The sequence below is a fragment of the Leopardus geoffroyi genome, chromosome A3 (genome assembly GCF_018350155.1).
Source record: "Leopardus geoffroyi isolate Oge1 chromosome A3, O.geoffroyi_Oge1_pat1.0, whole genome shotgun sequence".
NCBI classification, from domain to species: Eukaryota; Metazoa; Chordata; class Mammalia; order Carnivora; family Felidae; genus Leopardus; species Leopardus geoffroyi.
In genome coordinates, this window is record NC_059336.1 from 2,001,861 (window position 1) to 2,021,416 (window position 19,556).

Below are 19,556 nucleotides of genomic sequence, written 5' to 3' on the forward strand. Positions count from 1 at the left end.
GTCTGTGCCTGCAACATTCAGGAAACTCAAGGGCAGGAGGGGCTCTGGAAAGCTCGAGCTCCCCGTCTCACGGGGGAGGGGGAACTGAGGTCAGAGGGTGGCTTCTCCCCACGAGTGGAAAGACTGTCCCGTGTCCCTCCTGCGCCCTCACACGCCTGCAACACAGGCCACACTTCTGACCCCCGAGGGTGGGGGGCTCACCCACCAAGCAATCCTGTGACACTGGCGGGGTGTCTGAAGTTTAACTGACACAGTTTATTCTGACGCGGGCTGTGAAAACAGCAGGTGTCCGTCCCACAGGGAGGGGCTCAGTCCCGCATCGCGGGCTCCCACCCAGAGGGCCTGCCAGGACCCCCTTGTAGCCCAGAGCAAGTCTACTCCCTAGATTGTCATAATGAGTGTAAGTCAGGAACCCCCGATGGGTAAGATGCGGACATGCCAGGCTCCCTGCCCCTCCCCGGGCCGCCCACAGGAGGCTCTCCACACCTTGTCCCTCGGGGGTTTTTATGGAAGCTGCATTACAGACTTGGTTGATTAAGTCACTGGCCACTGGCAACAGACTTGACCTCCAGCCCCTCCCCGTCCCAGGCGTTTGGGGGGCAGGGCTGAAAGTAAGGTCTCCCCTCTCAGAGTCGGTTCCCCTGGCAACCAGCAATCAGTCCCCAGTCCTTAGGGGACTCTCCAAAAGTCACCATTAACGTGACAAAAGACAACTCCAGCACTCTCAAGGGGCAGGAAATTCTGAGGGTTTTAGGGGCTTGGTGCTTGGGGATGAACAAGGTTCTGTGGCCAGGGCACCGCGGCTGTGGCGTGTGTGGAGGGGCATTGGCTGTGGGGCCTGCTGCCTTGCTCTGCTCCGTGTCTGCATTTGAAACGCACAGCCCAGCTCCCTACGTGGGTGCAGCGGAGACAGGACAGGCTCAGCAGCCCCCGGAAGGAAGGCCACCCGTAGCAACACCCCGCCCAGTGGGGTGAGGCGCTCCCCAACGATGGGGCGCTAAACAGGATCCTCACCGTCGTTTTACCAAACTATTGCCCGCACTGGGTTGCAAAGGGAAGGAGGAGATGCTAGTTGATGGCCTTGATTTTGAAACACAGATCTGTAGAACCACCTCTTCCCTTCTCCCAGGGAAAGCACCTTTGGGGAGGGGGCCGGGAGCTCGTGCACTGCAGGAGCCCTACCCCCGACTAGGGATGCAAAAGCCCCGAATTTGGGGTCAGAGTCTCCGTCCCAAGTTCCGGAACTTCCCACCGCCACCGTCATCCCCAGCACAGACATGCCGTCTTTCCACCATCCAGTGTCTTAGTCGTAATTGGAAAAGAGCGTGAGCAAAGAAGGGTGTCAGAGGACAAAGGCCATGCCCAAGTCGCCACCCTGCCCCCTTCCATCAGCACAGGCGAGCCAACCCAAGTCCGGCCGGACTCCCCTTCCCTGGAGGACGAGGCTGCCCTTCTGATCTCTGTCTCGTGCCGTCTCATTACCATCTTGACCTTCTTTGGACACCGAGTGCAGACCATCCCGTGCTCCCGCTCCAGGACAAGCCCTCCAGACTCACCTGCAAGATCCCGGAGGAGAGGACGCACTGAGCTAAGACCCTCCCCAGCCAGCAGGAGGGTCTCCACTTACCCGCACCAGCTGCTGTGGGAAGGGCCCGCGGGAATTTTCCGGCACGTTGATGGGTGGGATGACCCAGTCTCGTTTCTGTCTCCTCAGCCCGTTGGCATTCTGGTGCTGGGGCCACGGCAACAGCGTGTCATTCGGAGGCTGAGAGGCGTCCAGACCCGCACTCGGCTTCCCTTTCTGCAGCAGTAGTCGGAGGGGGGAGAGAAGAGTCAAAGAAGTCTGGTTAAGTTCTGCGCAGAGGAAAAGGCATCTGTTCAGAGAATCTGTTCTGTCCTAGATCAACACAGAGAGACTGGATGATGCTTGGGAAAGTGGCTAAGTGTTAGGGGGAAAAAATCAAGCAACGGAAGAATGGGGAAAAAAATCACAAGGGAAAACACAGTTTATTTGTTTATTTTTATTTTTTTAATGTTATTTAATGTGTATTCATTTTTGAGAGAGAGAGAGAGAGAGAGAGAGAGAGAGAGAGAGAGAGAGAGTTGGACCAGGGAAAGGGCAGAGAGAGAGGGAGACCCAGAGTTGGAAGCAGGCTCCAGGCTCCGAGCTGTCAGCACAGAGCCCAGCACGGGGCTCCAATTCACAAACCGTGAGATCGTGACCTGAGTGAAGTTGGACGCTTACCTGACTGAGCCACCCAGGCGTCCTGGAAGACACAGTTTGATTTAAAGTTCTTGTTTATGAAAACACACCCTGAACACAGTTGATAACCCCGGTAAACATGATTTACAACAAATCTGTCAAAGGATGGAGAGTCTCACTATATAAAGAGTTCCTACAAATCAATAAAAAATTTAAATCTTTTTGGTAACAGGAAAGGACATGAATAGAAAGTCATGGCAAAATAAAAAATCAGTAAGCTTATTAAAAATGTTCACATCTTCCGTTAATCAAGTGAATGCAAACTGAAGTAACATACTCTCTTCACCTATCAAACTGACAAGATTAAATGAACGGATCTTCAGTCCTGTGCACTGCGCCGTGTTAGTCGGCTCAAGCGGTGTTTGAGGGTGTAGGAGCCGGCGTTAGGCAGACCCGGTGTCTTGTGTCTATATGCATCCTAAGGTCCACTGACTCTGGGCGAGTCGCTCTGTGTCTCCAAACTCCAGCTGCTTTTATAAAACGGGGCTGGCAATAACAACACTGATTTCAGAGGGTTGCTATGGCAACTAAAGCCATCAGAGCCCCTGCCTACGGGGCAGCCGCCCTGACCGGATGCTGCTGGGGGCTAACCACAGCCTTCTGCTGCTTTATGCCAGTCCATCAACAGCCTCAAAAATGCTCCTTGCTGTCAGCTGTACGTCAATTAAAAAAAATTAGGAAAAAACCCCCCAGTAGCTCCACAGCTGGAAATCTGTCGCCAAAACACTACACGCAAACAAACATCTCCATATAAAACGTTCACTGCAGATGTTTTTGTAATAATATTATGGATATTATGTATACATCAAGTAATGAAAATAATCGGAAAAAAACCTCTGGAGATCTGATAGCCGCAAATAATAGGCAAAAACATTTTTTTCATGTGTATTTATTTTTGAGAGAGAAAGAGAGAGACAGAGACAGAGCGCGTGTGGGGTAGGGGCAGAGAGAGGGGGAGAGAGAATCCGAAGCAGGCTCCAGGCTCCGAGCTGTGAGCACAGAGCCCGACGTGGGGCTCGAACCCACGAACCGTGAGATCGTGACCTGAGCCGAAGTTGGATGCTTAACTGACTGAACCCCCCAGGCGCCCCTAAATTGTAGTCAAATGCAGAATGCTATGTTTGTATCTTGGGATATTACATAGTCATTAAAAGCTACCCTTTGGAGATGGGGACATGACGAATGTCCATCAAATAATGTAAGTGGAGAATGGCAACAGAGTATACACGTAGCACAAGTCCCTATTTGTGTGTGTGTGTGTGTGTGTGTGTGTGTGTGTAAGGACACAGAAAAGACCGGAAGGAAACATCAAAATGTAAGCTTTTGTTTTCTCTGCTCACCAGTGAGCTTTCCCCAAGTTTACTTTATTCCTTTTACCTTTCTATATTTCTGAATATTGCATCATGTATGACTTTCTATATTAAAAAGTTTCTATATTAATTTCTAAATTAAAGGAGCCACAGCAGAGCTTCACATACACACACGGTGTCTGCGGACCCTCACGCGCGCGCCCGCGTCTGTGCAGAGCTTCGAGTACGCAGGGCGTCTCTGTGTGTGCCACCTCCTTGCTCCTTTTCCGGGTGCCCCGGCACTGTTTTCATGGCAGGTGCTCGTTTGACTCTGCTTTGGAGCCAGCTGCACATCACGGCTCACAAGGCAAAGACAGACCTGGAATAGGACAGCCCACGGCACCTGGCCACAGTCCACCCGCCCCTAGCCACGGCGGGTCCCACCCTCTGCCAGCAAGATGGGCCTGAGTGGTCTGAGCACCGCCGTCTGTGGACCCAGGACCTTGCCCACTTTTTTTTTTTTGCAAAAGAACTGCATAGAAATAAGTTAAGTCCATGTGGACAAAACTGCCTACTTGATGAAAAGGTAAACTCTTCCCGAATCCACGGGCAATGCCACGTGGACAAGCCACAGGGGAAGGAGAGACCCCCTCTGGGACGCCCCCCAGGCCCCAGTGGACTCCCGGCCCGAGCTTCTGCAGTCGAGCGTTTGAGGCAACTAAAACCACAAGCCTTTCGTCCACCACTCCCCACCTTCATCGGAAAGGGGCCACGCGAGGTGTGCACGTCCCCGGGGGCCTTGACTTCTGTTCACGTCAAACCAATGGCTGCTGTGACTCATCTTCCGGCTCTCAGGATGACACAGCGATGGGGTCGCATCCTTACTTTCCTCCGTGAGCTTCACAGAGAACCACAGAACCGCTTTCAGAACGGTCCTGGCCACACACGGTCCCCTCACAGCCCGGGCACAGACAACTGCCTTCCCTGCCCACATGAGTAGCTGACGCCTTGTGGGCCGTGAGCGTCCCTCGCGGTCTCTGCCTGAACTCCCCTCGCCGACTCAGCAGGACGTGTCCTCAAGCCCACTTTCCTAGGGAGGCACAGAGGGGGCCTCAGAGAGGCCGAGTCACTTCAGAAGGTCACACAGCTCAGTGGGCAGGGACAGGATCTGAACCTGGGAGTCAGACCTCAAGACCGGAGCCCCTGGCTGAGTGCCACCCCTCACTCGTGGGTCTCGTTGCCTGGAGGTCACATCCCCTTTACCCGTCCTCAAGTCATGTGTGCAGAGACCCGGCAGGAGTCAGCGTTCCTGGAGAGCTGCGTGCAGTCTGAGTTAAGGAGCCCCCAGGTGACTGATGCGTTCCACAGCCCGGTCTGGGGGCTTCTCAGCTCGCAGCTAAATAGTTCGCCTGTCCCCGGGCACCTGCCCCGGGAGGAGGGACAGGGTTAGTGTTTGTTCTTAAGCGTGTCGGCTTGAGGGCAGCCAGCCGGACTTGGGAGCCTTGCACGAGATGCCGGGGAGCCCCGGCCACAAGCACAGCCCCGGGGGGGGAGGGGGTGCTGGCCATCTGTGGCTCCCCCGATGTCTCCCCCAGTGACGGTGCGGAGAACACGGGTCTGCCCCACCGGCAAGGCTTGGGCGCCAGCAGGCAGAACACTCACCTGAGTCCTTTGTATTTCAGGCTCGGGGTTTTAAGGAGTTTTCATAAAGCTGCTTTTTTTTTTTTTTTTTGAACTGCTTTATCTTCATTTGCTGAGGACGAGCTTGCATGGCGTTAATTTCCCTAGTGTTGTTTAAATAAATTGCACATATTTGCTACTATTTTAAAGCTGTGAGACACATATAATAACAAAATCTGGCGAAAATCGATGCCAGACCCGTGCAGCCTCAGCCTGGAAGACACGCCCACGTCTCCAGGCAGAAACGTTGGTGCTGATGATCGGTTGCCCCCCTGGAACAAGCGTGCCGTTCTGACACGCGGTCACCCTGGGCCCACTCGGAACACGGCGCCTAAACACCGATGCACAATTGCGCTAGTTATAAATAATGCTTCCAGTTACTCTCAAAAATATTTCCTAACGGATGACACGCGCGGATTTTCCCAACGCGCTCCCGAATTCTGTATTTCTGAGTAAATGATGGCTGGGTGCCGGACGGCAGAGTGAACGTGACCTCTGTGCCACTGTTACTAGAAATTATATACGTGCGTGTGCACATACAGGTGTATATAGGTGCGTGCATGTGTGTGCGTGTATGTGCAATGCACGCAGGTACGTATGTGTGTGCACGAGTACGTGCATACACGTGTACGTGCGTGTGTGTGTGTGTGTGCTGTGTGCGTGTCTATAACACTACAATTTTCCCAAAACCGACAGCCCGGCATCATGATAGGCTGGCCACACCCCATCACTGGCTCTTTACAGTCTCATCCAAGCTAGAAGGGTCATTACTGGCAGGGATGGGGGGGGGTCCTCGCTGCTGAACTGACCTTTGGATCCGGCCAAGCTCACACCTGCACATCTGGAGAACAAAGAGCCCTGAGGAAATCACTTGGTCCTGCTGTCCTCTTACTGGATGCCCAAGAAGGTGTGGTTAAGAGGTTAACTTCCTGGAGGTGCGGACAGCTTGTGGACGCACCCCGCCCGCAGGGGGCCGAGGCATTATTTTGGCCCCACGGGGAGGGTGGGGTGCTGCCCTGCCGGGGAGGTCGTTGGGCTTCACGGCCACTCACTCGGCACAGAGCAAACTCAGTGGACAGATGTAAACGTGGGGTTCCCCATGCTTCCTGAGCGCCGAGTAAGTGACCCTCAACCTCCACCCTCAACTGCTCGTGTGGAGTGGCAGGCCAGGAGCCCTGATGACAGTGATGGCTGTCACGGGTCATGGGGGCGCCACGGGCCCAGGTAATCTCCGACTTAGTCCTCAGGACAGCCACACTCTCCATGGGACAGTGATGAGCACGAGCCAGGAACAGGCGGGTTCGAGCTGGCACTGCAATTCAGGCCATCTTGGGAAGGCATAGATGCTTCAGGGGGATATTCTACCTGAGTGGGGTACTGAGGGGTGAATAGGAGTTTGTTGTCGGGAGAATGAATAGCCAAGAAGGGGGCAGATGTGGAAGCAGGACGCTGTGGGTGCCTCAAAAATCAGGCAGATGCCCTCATGAAATTCAAGGGCTGTTTGGGGCCTAGAAATAAAGTAGAATGGGGGGGGGGCGATGTTGCAGGCTTTCGGGGTCACAGGGCTGGTCTGACACGGGCTGCTCTTCACTGGCCCTGCTGGTATTTGTTTTGACCCCTGCACCCCCGAGCCTTGGTTCCTCTTCTGTGAAACGAGGAGGCCCTTACCGGGGGGCAGTGTAGGTGACAAGGTGATACCGAGGGCATAGGGCAGATGGCGGGGTTTCAGCCCTACTGTCAGGCTCACGGTGGGGAGAAGAAGCCCAAGAAGGGTCACGCCGGAGGGGGCTCTGGAGGCTGGACTGGACTCCCAGGGGTGCAGAGAGAACAGGGTAGGGGGGCTTTAGCCTGGACACCTGGGGGTGGTGGCTTGGCCTGGAATGAGCCCCGAGTGTTCAGAGGGGCAGGTGGGCTTAGGACTGTCCCATAACCTCATACCCCAGTTAAGGAAACTGAGGCACAAGGAGGAGAAGGAATGTGTCCAAATTGCCTAGTAGTGAGGGCGGGGCTGAGCCAGGGGGCGGTGGTGGGTGGGGAGGGGGGGGACAGCCCAGGGAGGAGACTTGAAGGGTTTGGTGTCCCTGGATGGGCCCATCCCAGAGCCCTGTCCGGACATGGGCAGGCGTGAGTGTCCACCTTGGCATCGAGCTTGGCACGCCATCTGCCACGGTGGCCTCCCCCAGGCGGGCAGGGCACTACCCCCGGCTGCAGGATGGATGGGCTCCCTGCCCTGGATTAGGGTACGACGGGGCGGGGGGGGGGACCCCCCACCCCTCACTACCTGGGCTGCTGGTCTCCCTGGCCACACGGGTAGAGCCCCACCTGCCTCCCGCCCCACCCTCCCCTCCCCTCCCCTCCGAACACCCCAGCCACACCCCTGCTCAAGGCTGCACACTCTTGGTGCCCAGGTGCCCCAGGCACAGCCCACCCCGCCCCGAGCACGTACGGGCATCTCCCAGAAGGGGCAGATGAAGGGTGTGGAGCCCGGCCACCTGGGGAGACGTGTCTCGCGGTGCAGACACGCAGAGCCACCCTCTCACTCGTGAAACCCTAACTCCGCTATCTCTTAATTAGCTTTATTCACAAAGCGTTTCCCGTTTCCGATCGCCTCTCCCCGCTGAGTCTGAATCAGCAGTGCTCTGGACTGGATTCGTTCTGCTGACGTTGCTCTGGGACCGGGATTTAGGGGGACTTTCTCAGGCGGGCGTCCCAGTGCCGGGAGTGGGGCCTCGGGGGGTCGCTTACAGCCTCTGGGCCTTGGTCTCCAGGCTCATGGGGCTGGATGAGCTCTGTGCTTTGGGGCCACCTGGACAGCTGGGGTGCAGGGTGTGGGCTGAGGCCCTGACCTGGGGGGGGGGTCAGCCTCACTCCACGACTTGGGGAGGGGTCATCCCCCTGCTGGGCTGGAGTCTGGACTCCCTGTGTCAGCGGACACCGACTTCAAGGAGACAGAACGCCATCCTGTGTTTGCACAGGCTGTGGGGCTGGTCCCTTTGCAGATGGTCTGTGGCACCTGGGGGCCTGGGGGACCCAGGACTGGTGGCCTTAAGGTCCCTCCAGGCCAACCTGTGTGGCCCTGGCAGGTCCCTCCCGGCAGGCTCTCTGGGCAAGTCCCAAAGGCAGGTGTCCTCTCTTCCTAGGGATAATGTGACCTGGTCCTTGCACTCAGCACAGGGGCTGTTATTTTAGGGAGAGAGGTGGGAGGTGATGGACCTGAGAACAGAAGGACGGCCCGCCAAGGACAGCAGCCTTCCATTTCAGCGAGACCGAGGCCCCCGAGTTCACGGGCAAGCTGCATGTTGGAAGAAACCATCCTTTCCACCCCCGAGCCCTGCCCGTCCCAACCTGCACCCCAACAGCCACCTGCGAGGCCCTCTCCCCAGGCGGGCTCTCCCCCCACCGGCCCCTCAATCGGCACACTATTCTCCCACGCTCCCGGCAGCTCTGGGCCGCCCGGTCCTGCTCTCCATGCACCACAGGGCTGTTCTCTGTGTCTGACTGTGAGTGTAATTGAGTGTGACCTCCAGGTGAAGTCTTCAGGGATTCCTCAATATGAGGGAGAAGCTGGGTCATTTCCCTCCATCATCAATTCACCAGCGAAAGGTGAATAATGCAAAACTGACCTGAGGCAGGATTTAAATTATCGCCTTTTTTTTTTGAAAAAGGAGAAAAAAAAAGAAAGAAAAATTGTGCCGGGGGAAGGCTATAATCATCCGTACCTCCAATCGACATGCAAAAGGTTATAATTCATCACATTCTTCTATTATCTAACCATTCACCTGTTAGGGGCATAGAATTATTAAGCCGAGCGTGAGCACTGGCTGTAAGTAAACGGGCTGACTCATAAAACATCAGAGGTGAAGGTAAACAGGGAGCATAAATAATCAAGCGTCCGCCTTTGGGACAGAGGTGGGCATTAAGCGGTGAGTGTGTGAATACGTAACAGCGTCCCTTTTTCCTTGCGACAGGGATGCAGACGGCAGGTCCCGCCACACCCCCTCCTGACCCAACACAGTGGGCTCTGCAGGGTGGGGTCCAGGGGTCTGCACGGTGGACACGCTCGGCGGGGGGAGGGGGGCATTGGAGTCAAGCACCAGCCCCACAGGGCGTAGACGTGATGCCCAGGGACACTAGAGAAACAGCAGTGTGTGGGCAAGGCCAAGAGAAGAGCCTCGTGAACAGACAGGCGGGGTGGGAGGAGCCCAGTGCAAAGCCCGGGCTCTGGAGCGCAGCCGGGACTGCGCTCCCACGCACGGTCGTCAGGCGGGGACACTTGGCGCTTTTGCAAAGCGCGATGGGTACAGAGTGCGTGGGCCACTCTCCGGAGCCGTGGCTCAGAAGTCACTCCTCCCAGGAGGCGGCACGAACCCGGGAACGGCTTCAACATTCCCACATGCCAGATCCCAAGGGCTGTGTTTCTAAGGGGCGCCCAGCAGCCCCGACCCCTGAGGGTGGGGTCACAGACGACAGACAGCCTGACGTCCCCGACAGCCCAGCCCACCCCGTCCTCAGGTCCTAGGCTGGATGCTCCCTTCACACCTCAAATTCCTTCCACTTTGAGACAAGAGCATGAGCACAAGTCCATCTGATTCGATGAAAAAGTCAATGAAAACATTTTCAAGTTAGTTCCCTGTGGGACATGCCACGTGGGTGCAGTGTCTGATGTCCTAGAGACGTCTTCTTAACCAAGGGGGTCCTGGTCGGCATCCCGAGGCGTGCCCGCCCCCTCCACCTTGGTCTGCATTCCCCGAGTCGGTGCCTCCTGGGGAAGGTCCCCGGGCCACCTGATGTCTCTGACCGGCAGTGCAGCCCTGCAGACCCCTGTCACCCCCAGCCTCCCGGGACAGGAACATCTGCACTCACGGGACGGAAGGCTCTGGGGGCCCTGGTGAAGCCGCGAGCTTCTCTTTTTCCAAAAATAAACCAGCCCTTCCCTCTCATGACACTGAGCAGTCTCCAGAGAACACAGCTGGTACGTCTTTCCTTTTAGCCAAGCTGCCTCCGCCGGGGTCCAGTGTGGGCTCCCGGGGCACCTGTGACCTCTCCCGCACACACAGAGTGACCACACGCCTATTTGCACAAGCTCATCCGACCGCTCTGGGTGGCCCTACTGTTTGGTAAACACGTGGCCAATCTCAGCCATAAACACGAGACTCAGGGGCAGGGGTCCCAAGGTGGCCGGTTACACAGGGGTCTGCGGTCGAGGGCTGAGTGGGGTGTGACGTGCCATCCTGCGCCGTGAACTCCAGCCACAGCATCCTCTGTGTTCACCTTGGCCCTACCTCTGACGGCACGAGGGCGGTGAGGGTCTATCCCCTGAACCCGAGTGTCATTTCTGCCTCTGCCCCTGGCTCACCGCCCCTCCCGATTTCACTGCCTCCCTGCGGCTCTCGGTTACAGGTGCGTCCATAAATAGCGTGCCCCCCACCCAAGTGTCACACGTGGCACTGACTTTCACTGAGGGCAATTAGATTCCTAACGAAAGAGGCACTCAAGTCTACACCAATCGTTCACTCCTCTCTTCCTACTTCCCTTTCGACGTGCATTTGAAAACCGGTACATGTCTGCCTGCAAGCATGTATGTTTAAAATATTTAACTAGGGTAGTGTCGGCACCCTTCTGGCTGGTTTCCATGGTAGCTAAGGATGGACAAAGTAAAGTGGTATTTACCAAACACAAAATGAAACAAGGGAGACGCATCCCCGTTCTCCAGCAAAGAGAACACGCAAGCCATTCTAAACACACATTTGCATGAGGTTGGTTCCGAGAGGTGCTTAGTGGAGTCTCTTTCCGCGACACTGCTGCGTGGAAGAAGGCGCTGTCTCCCCCATGCACCGCTATGGTATTCCTCACTTCCGATCTCTTCTAGGAAGGGGAGGGAGGTCGTTTTGAAAACTCCCACGGAGAGCGTACAAAGAGAGGTCTCCTGAACAGAGCAGCATGGTTGTGCCTTCAAGTATCTATTTGGGAGGAGAGTCTTAGTGACGGTGACAGTGGGGGGCCCCCTGGCCTCGCTCAGGCACGCCTAGGCCACTTAGGGAGGGAGGGGCTGGTGCAGCCCTCGCTCACACCTGGCCAGGTGGGGGTCCTGGCAGGTGCAGTGACCGGTCCCGTCATGCAGCTGCAGCTGGGCCTGGCCCTTGGCCCCTCTCTGCCCTGTGGCCGGTAGGGCGAGTGCAGACGCCGAGGGCGGTCCTGACACCCCCTCCCACCGGGGTCAAGCAGGCCGCCGAGGTCGGGGAGTTGTGAGCGGCCCTGCGGGAAAGAGTTCAGTCACCGCTGCTCAGGGACTTTTCCCGTCGGCGCCGTTTTGTTGGGAGGGTGTCATGCTGTTCCCAAGTGGGGTCCAAACACATTTCTCTTCACGAACGCCTCAAAGCTCGCCCTTGTCCCCTTAAGCCTCGTCTCCCCCCCACAATGAAGACACGAGACAAACCCGAGAGCAGGCGAGATGGGCAGTCTGTGTGCAGACGTCACGCTCGCGGGCCATGATGAGGATCCCCATCCGAGCACAGAAGAGGACAGGAGACCCCACAACCTCCAGACAGGCCCCTGCGTGCGGGCGTGTGCGTGCGTGCCCTCGGCTCACGGCCGCGTGCCCGGCCAGCCTGCTCACGGTCCCCGCCTCCCCAGCTGGCCCACGGCCCCCAGCGCCCGTCTCCAGACCGGGGCCTGTACACCTCGGCACTGCCGACATCTGGAACTGGGTCATTCTCTGGGGTGTGGCCGTCCTGTGCATTTGTAGGGGGCTGGGTGGCAATCCTGCCCCACCCACTCGATGCCAGAAACACCCCCCTCCCCCTGCTGTGACAACCCAAAATGCCTCGAGTCTTCTCTGAACGCCCCGGTAGAGAACTTGCTCTAGAGAATCACGAAAGTTGTTTGGTTACAAACATCTTACATGGGATTATTCTTCCGTTTATAGGAAAAAATACGATCGCGGTAAAAAAACCAAATGAAATTAAATCAGCAAGTTAAGCCAAACTGTGTCACTTTTTCTGGGAGCTGTTAGCGGTGGAACCGAATGGACTCTCGCACACGGGCGTCAATGGGTGAGAAAAACGGTCAGTTTCGCCAGCGTCGAGGATTCTGGAAGGCTTCGGTGAGGACGTGGGAAGGGTCTGACGGAGAGCCTTAACTCAAGCCGACTTCCCGTTATGTTCCCCCCGAAAGGCGCCTGGGGACTCTGGGCCTCCAGTCTATTCCCAGCGTCTACCGCGGACGTGGGGCCCACGGGACGGGCTCCAGGCCACGTCAGTGCCCAGCTGGCGGGTTTCAGGTTCACAGGTGTCCCTGTCCGTGCTGGGGGCTCTTGTCGTGGCGGAAAGTGCCCGTGACCCCGTCGCTGTTGTTTTCACAAACAACTTCAGGAGTAAGGATTGTGTATTTAACCAAATACCAAATGGGAGCCCAGGCCTTGGAAGGAACCAGAAACCTGTGTTGGTCTGGAAACCCGGTTCGATTTTCATCTGAAACAGCTACAGGAGGGCAGCGTGGACACCTCACGCCCCACACTTCCTGGGGGGGGGGGGTTCTCTGCAAGGCCCCCAACACGCTCACGCATGCACACTGGCCCCATCAAGAGCCACAGGCCCCGGGGCGAGGGTGAGCAGGGCACACACGGGCACGCGCGTGTCTGCAGGGCTCACGGTCGCAGGCGTGCACGTCGTCTCCGCCCACCTGGCCCCCGGGGAGGCAGCGCGCGGAGAAGCGCCCCGAGTGCCGGCGGCCCCGCAGCCCAGGCCTGGTGGGGCCGAGACGGGATTCTGCCAGAGGACGGAGAAGCCGGGGTGGGAGGAGGCCTCGGTCTGGAGCGCCGGCTTCTTCTCGTGTTTCAGGGCTCAGCTCAGACGTCACCTTCCTGAGCCCCGGACACAGCAGCGGCCCCTGCCTGCTGCTCAGCCCCCACCCCCCCAATTCCCGGTGGTGTCCCCGCCTCACAGGACAGAGCCTGCGGCAGGGTGCTGTCTGGTGGGGACGCGGCAGCACTCCGTCGTCCTTCCCCCGGGAAGGGACCTGACCTGGGACCTTTCTGACTGCCTCCCCGGAAGCCTCCTTGCCCGGCCTGGCAGTGGCCCTCCGTGTGGGGTCCACGGTGCCGTGCGGATCAGCAGCGAGCCACCCGGACTTCTCCGGCTCACTCCCCATCAAGTCTCGCTGACACGGTGCCTGGGGCAGTGTCCCTGCTGGGTCTGGCTGGGCACATTATGGGGGTTCTCGCTGGCTCTGCAGAGGCCCTGTCACCACCGCCCTGCCCCCCCCCCCCCCGCCCCCCCTCTGCAAAAGGAAGGGTTGACCCGGGCACCTGTTCAGGGCCGTTCGCAGCCTGAAACATCATCTACGTTTGACCTTCTCCCTGGTGCCTCCCGCTCACCGCAGGCCGGGAGAGGCAGGGTCGGGGACAAGTCACACTTGCCCCAAGGGCCCTTCTCCGAGACCACAGACAGACAAGGAAGCCGAGAGGCACCTTCCACCAACGAGAACAATCGCTGCGCCCTTCATGCCAACGAACGGTTAAAATGCCGTGAGTTTGAGAAGTTTTGCTCACCCCTGGAGACCCACGGGCGTGGGGGCGCTCGCTGACCGGGCTGCGGCCGCCAGCTCCGGCTCTGGACGGGGACCAGCCCAGCGGTTTGTGCGGGTCTCGGGTGTGGCGATACACGAGAATCTGCACGTGTGGCTTCCCCAGGGCGGTCCCGCCAGGAGCAGGCCCCGCGTGCGGTGACGTGGGCTGAACCCACGGGAGCGCGGGGCGCATGAGCACTCGGCTCCCCACGGAGAACCTCGGACCCTGTCTGCACCTCGCTGACCACTGAGGCATCTCCTGGAAGGTTCTTTCTGAAGACACACACTCCATTCCCTGGGTGCTTTCCCAAGGCGGCACCTCGCACGGAAAGACTCATGTGGGCCCCCCTTCGGTTGAAACCGCCGAATCTGGGTGTTAGGGTTCAGGCAGGGGCACGGCAGCCCTGTGGCGCTCACCTGGGGGCTCTCCTGACCCGGCCGGCCTTACCATCTCTCAGGTGGACGGCGGGAACCGGTTCTCCCCTCCCCTCCACCGGGGACCAACCTGGGTGCCCTTGGTGATGCCGGTAACGGGTTCTGGCCCGCGCTCAGGACGCAGGGGTGACAGACTGTGGGTCTGGGGGGCAGACCCTGAGACGGAGAAGTGATGGACCACAGAGAGGAAGGCTGCTGGACCGTGAGGCCTAAAGCACCAAGGTCTTGGCCACACTTGTCCTCACTGTACTGGGGACCCAGGCGGCTGTATGAAGGGGACTGGAGGGCATCCGCAGCCCTGGGGGGTTACACGGGGTCTGTCTGCCCTCCGCTCGGCTGGCGGATGAGGCCACACACCTGCTGAAAGCCACTGAGCCACGGCCTGGGGGGTGTCGACCGCAGACATTTACTGTCTGGGTTCTGGAGGCCGGCAGTCCGAGGTCAAAGTATCAGCAGGGGTTAGCTCTTCCCAGGGCCGAGGGGGAGAACGCGTCCGGGCCTCGCTCCTGGACTCTGGTGCTTTGCCGGCAACCTCTGGCCCTCCTCGGCTCACAGAAACGTACTTGCTGTCCGTCTCCACCTCCAGAGAGCTCTGCCTGTGTGCGCATCTGTGTCCAGACGTCCCCTTTTCCCGAGGACGCCGGTCACTGGATTGTGGCCCCCTTGAAGGAGCTCACCCCAACAAAAGCCTGTTCACTGTCTCATTCCCAGCGGCCGAAGGCCAGGACCCCAACATACACTCCTCAGGGGGACGCTTTCGGCCCACACACGTGGGGAAGCAGATACCTCGCCGCAAGATTCGCGCCAGCCTCTGGGCCCGGCTGGGTGTGGGCGCCGCTCGGCTGAGCGTGGCTTTCATAAACGCTGACGTGCGCGTTAAGAGCCAGGATTAGTTTCATAAACAACAGTTTCTTTTTTGCAAACTATACCCACAGGTCCCATATTGCCGCCTCCAAGCGCCACCGCAGCCAGTCAGCTGACAGCCGCACGCGAAACTTTATCTTCAGTATTTACTGTTAGGCCAGAATATTGCTCTGATTCCTCAGGGGCGATTCAGCACTCCGGTGGGAAATATGTGACCTCATTTGCATTTTCTAATTGAATTGCTATCAGCTTTCCTGCAAGACTGCACAGAAAAAAGTTCTTCCAGATTCCAGCACTGCTGGTATTACCCATAAAAAGGCCGCCTTTGAATAGTTGCTAAGAGAGGAGAGGAAAGGAGGAGAAGTGTTGCCAAATTCGTTCGGTTCACGTAGCTGTCAGTGCTGTCCAGCCCCAACGAGTCGCTCAGACACCGGGCACGGAGGCGGGGCTCGGAGAGAGCCGGACGCTAGAGACACGGGATTCACAGAACCGGGAAATTAGGGGGTCCCTGAGGGATGTGCTTCGGAGCTTTTGCAAGAGCTTCTCGGGACTTTGCAGCCTGTAGACTGCTCCCGGACAAGGGCGCTTTGTGTCTCTAGAACCTTCTGCCGGCCGCACCCCCCACTCACCTTGTCCCCGTCTGAACGCCCCGCTGTACCCAAACCCGGGCAGGAAGCCCTCGGCACGCGCTGAAAACGTTCCACCTAGAGCTGGTTTTGGGGTGTGGGGTGGGGGAGGGGCCAGTTCACCTTTTTTCCTGAAGGGCACCCCATCAGTCCAGCATCATCTACTGGAAAGATGGTCCTTCCTCCATTACCCTAGGGAGGGCTTGGCACACTTTCTGCCAAGGGGTCAGACGGTGACATATTTTAGACCCTGCAGGCCAAGAAGTGAAATTGAGGCTGTTGATATAGATACGCATGCAGCCATTTAAAAATACAGAAACCATTCTTAGCCTGCAGGCCATCAAAAGGCAGGTGGCAGGTCAGCTCTGGCCGCGGGCTGTGGTGCGCTGACCTTGGCCACAGAGCGTTACTCTGCACCGTGCGCATATGACAAGGTTTATCAAGCTGGATACGTGAAGTGGGAGAATTCCGTTGTACAAAAGTGATACCTCCATGGGGATGAATTTTAAAGAAACATTACCCCCTTTTTTCTGTGCTATTCTGCCCCATTTGTGCATCTGATTGTTTTTGCTCCCAAACCACCCATTTTAATTACTGTAGTTTAGTGGTTCTCAAGTGGGGGTGATTAAAAAAATTTTTTTTAAGGTTTATTTATTTCTGAGGCAGAGAGAGACAGAGCATGAGCGGGGAAGGAGCAGAGAGAGAGAGGGAGAGACAGAATCCGAAGCGGTCTCCGGCTCTGAGCTGTCAGCACAGAGCCCGACGCGGGGCTCGAACCCACGAACTGGGAGATCATGACCTGAGCTGTAGTCGGACGCTGAACCGACTGAGCCACCCTGGCGCCACAGGTGTTTCTTCATCTATTTACGAGCAGCCTGGCATACAGCGGCCCACCCTTTCTGCTCCTTCGGGGTTCCGGCTGGTTTGGACGGGGCGCCTGTTTGGCTCTCTGGACAAGTTTATAGGGGTGAGCTTCAACTCGTCCTCACGGCGGGTAGAACTTCCCGTGTGGCCACCACGTGTGCGCGTGCCCTTGGGATAAGGATTTGAATGGAAATTGGCTTGTATTAACGAAACAGCTCAGATTTTCTTCTTACTTCAGTTTTGCTAAGTTGTGCATTTCTGTCAATTCAGGAAGATTTTCAAATATGTTGCTATAAACTGTAGGTAACACACTGAAATGCTGGGTGAGATCGGTCGTGAGGCCGAGTTTTCACTTGTGACGTGGACTGTGGTTTTCCCTCTTGCTCTGATCAGCTGGGAGTTTAGAGTCAGCTGCTGTCTGGATTAATTCTACCATTTTCATTTCATTACTTTCTCCTCTTGGTTTGACTGTTTCCTCCTTTCTATTTTGTTTCATTTCACTTCTTTGTCTAATTTCTTGAGATGAATGTTCAGACTGCTGGCTTCCTCCCTCCTCCCGCTCTCACGGGCACGTCAGGCTGGACCCTGCATCCCGCGTGGCTGTGGCTCCAGCTGCCGCTTCCCGGGCTCAGCTCAAAATACTCTGTAACCAGCATGGGATTCCTTTCCTACCCGAGGCTCAGTCAGAAGTTCTTACTCAACTTCCACACCTGTGGGGACTTTTCCTTACTTTCCTCGTGACGGATTTCTAGCTTCACTGCTCGGATTTCCTACCTCTGGAGTGTGGGGCGGCCTGGTTGGAGGTTCAGCCTCCGGCCACGTTTCACGCAGGTTTTACGTGTATTTGAAGGTCACGTGCACGCAGCCGTGGTTGGTTTCTGTTTCAGACCTGTCTCAGGGAGGTCAGGCTTGTTGAATCTGTGCGTCTCATCCTCTAGTTCCTTGCTGGCATTCTGTCTGCTTGCTCTAAATGTCCTCAGAGGTGTTCGCTAAATTTTGCTGTTAATTGAGTATTTGTTTATTTCTCCTTTCAGTGCCGCTAACTTTTGCCTAAATATTTTGAAGCTGTATTATTAAGTGCACACAAATTTAGGATTCTTTTTTTAAAAGTTTATTTATTTTGAGAGAGACAATGGGGGAGGGGCAGAGAGAGGGAGAGAGAGAGAGAATCCCAAGCCCTCCATGCAGAGCCCAACGCGGGGCTTGATCTCATGAACTTCGAGATGATGACCTGAGCCGAAATCAAGAGTCAGATGCTTAACCAGGCGCCCCTTTTTCTAAGTTAATTTATTTATTTTGAGAGAGAGACAGAGAGAGAGAGAGCAAGAAAGAGAGTGAGCAGGGGAGGGGCAGAGAGAGAGGGAGAGAGAGAATCCCAAGCAGGCTCTGTGTTTTCAGCGCAGAGCCAGATGCAGGGCTCCATCCCACGAATCATGAGATCATGACTTGAGCCGAAACTGACTGAGCCACCCAGGCGCCCCAGATTCGGGATTCTTATGTTAACAGAGGCCCCAGTTTCCTCCTGACGAGTAACTCCAAGGCTTTTCCCCCACGTCTTTCCACTTGCAGCTTTTCTCCACCCTTACGCTTTTTAGATCTATCTTCTATGACCTGCGTGTAGCTGGGGCTTTTCTTTAACCTGTCAATTTGTTTTCCTTTAATTACAGCAGCTTATCGATTTTCATTTGTTATAATGATCAACGTATTTGCAAACCCACCATTTTCTCACAGAGAAAAATGGGGTTCCTCTACTCTTTCCTTCCATTTCTTTGACGTTTTTTGGATTGATGTTTTAGTATTCCATTTTCCCATCTATTACGTTAGAACTTAAACAACCATAGGACTCTTTTTTAAGAAAGACTTTTTAAAACTTATTATTATTATTATTTTTTGAGAGAGTGCAAGTGAGCAAGGAGCAGAGAGAGAGGGAGAGACAGTGTGGAGCTAGATGTGGGGCTTGAACTCACAAACCGTGAGATCATGACCTGAGCCGAGGTCAGATATGTAACGGACTGAGCCACCCAGGCGCCCCAAGAAAGACCTTTTTTTTTTAATTCACATTGATAATAGAGGTAAAAGACAAATTATATTTTTAAGGCATTTAAAAAAAATGTTGGCTAAGTTTGCAGACTAGAAGAGGTGAAAATATATACACAGGAAATACCCAGGATGCTTTGCACAGAGCTGGTCATTAAGTTATTTGGCTGCAGCCTAATGCTTTCATCTATAATCACATTAGAATCCCATGAAAATCCCAAGGGAAAGTAACTATCTGTCACTACGATAGGTATCTTTTTCTCAATTTGATACAAGGTAAGACTGACTCTACGTAGACTTCAGGTAACTCAAGTTAAGACATACTTTATGACCCAAAATACTGTCTACCTTGGTCAGTGCCCATGTGCCCACGACCGTGACCTTGCAGTGGTTTTCCCGGATCTTCTACAGGGGTCTTTGTCTTATCCGAGGGTTGTATTAGTTTGATTTCCATCATCTTCCAGGACAGAGGGAGCATCCCAGACCCTCCGAGTCCGTGCACCCTGTCTGCAGGTTACCTGTCCTGTATCTTTCACCCCTGCAGTGTCACGCCCTCACTGCTCACAGCTATTTCCGCCTACTTGACCTCATGGCTGTTCATTCTGGGATTCCATCTCGAAGCGTCCTGTTTCTGCCTGTGTCAGAGTCTGTCGTGGCGCTGCCTGAAAGGCAGTTTTCCTGGGTCACAGAATTGTCTCTGTTACCACCCGCCACCTTCCGGGCCCTACTGTTCCTGCGAGAAGCCAGCTTCTGTGTCACCACTTCACCTTCCACGGAGCTCGGTCTTCTGTCTGCTTTTGGATCTATGTGGCTCCGGTTTTCAGACATTTTACCATAAAATACCTGTTGGGACTGAAGGTGTGTGACCCCCGAATTCATACGCTGATTCCCGACCCTCAGGTGTGATGGCGTCAGTAGGTGGGGTTCCCGGGG

At 56.0% G+C, this 19,556-nt stretch overlaps 1 protein-coding gene across 2 annotated transcripts in view; it reads right to left on the minus strand.

Moving 5' to 3' along the window:
• CDH4 (cadherin 4) overlaps positions 1-19,556 on the minus strand; it is a 542,698-nt gene that overhangs the window by 132,358 nt on the left and 390,784 nt on the right. For both annotated transcript variants that reach the window (XR_006702995.1, XM_045444030.1), the window contains exon 4: positions 1,628-1,801. Coding sequence is in view for 1 of the 2 variants with exons in the window: in XM_045444030.1 (XP_045299986.1) it covers positions 1,628-1,801 (174 nt within the window). In the remaining variant the exon portion in view is untranslated. The remainder of the gene's footprint in view (positions 1-1,627; positions 1,802-19,556) is intronic.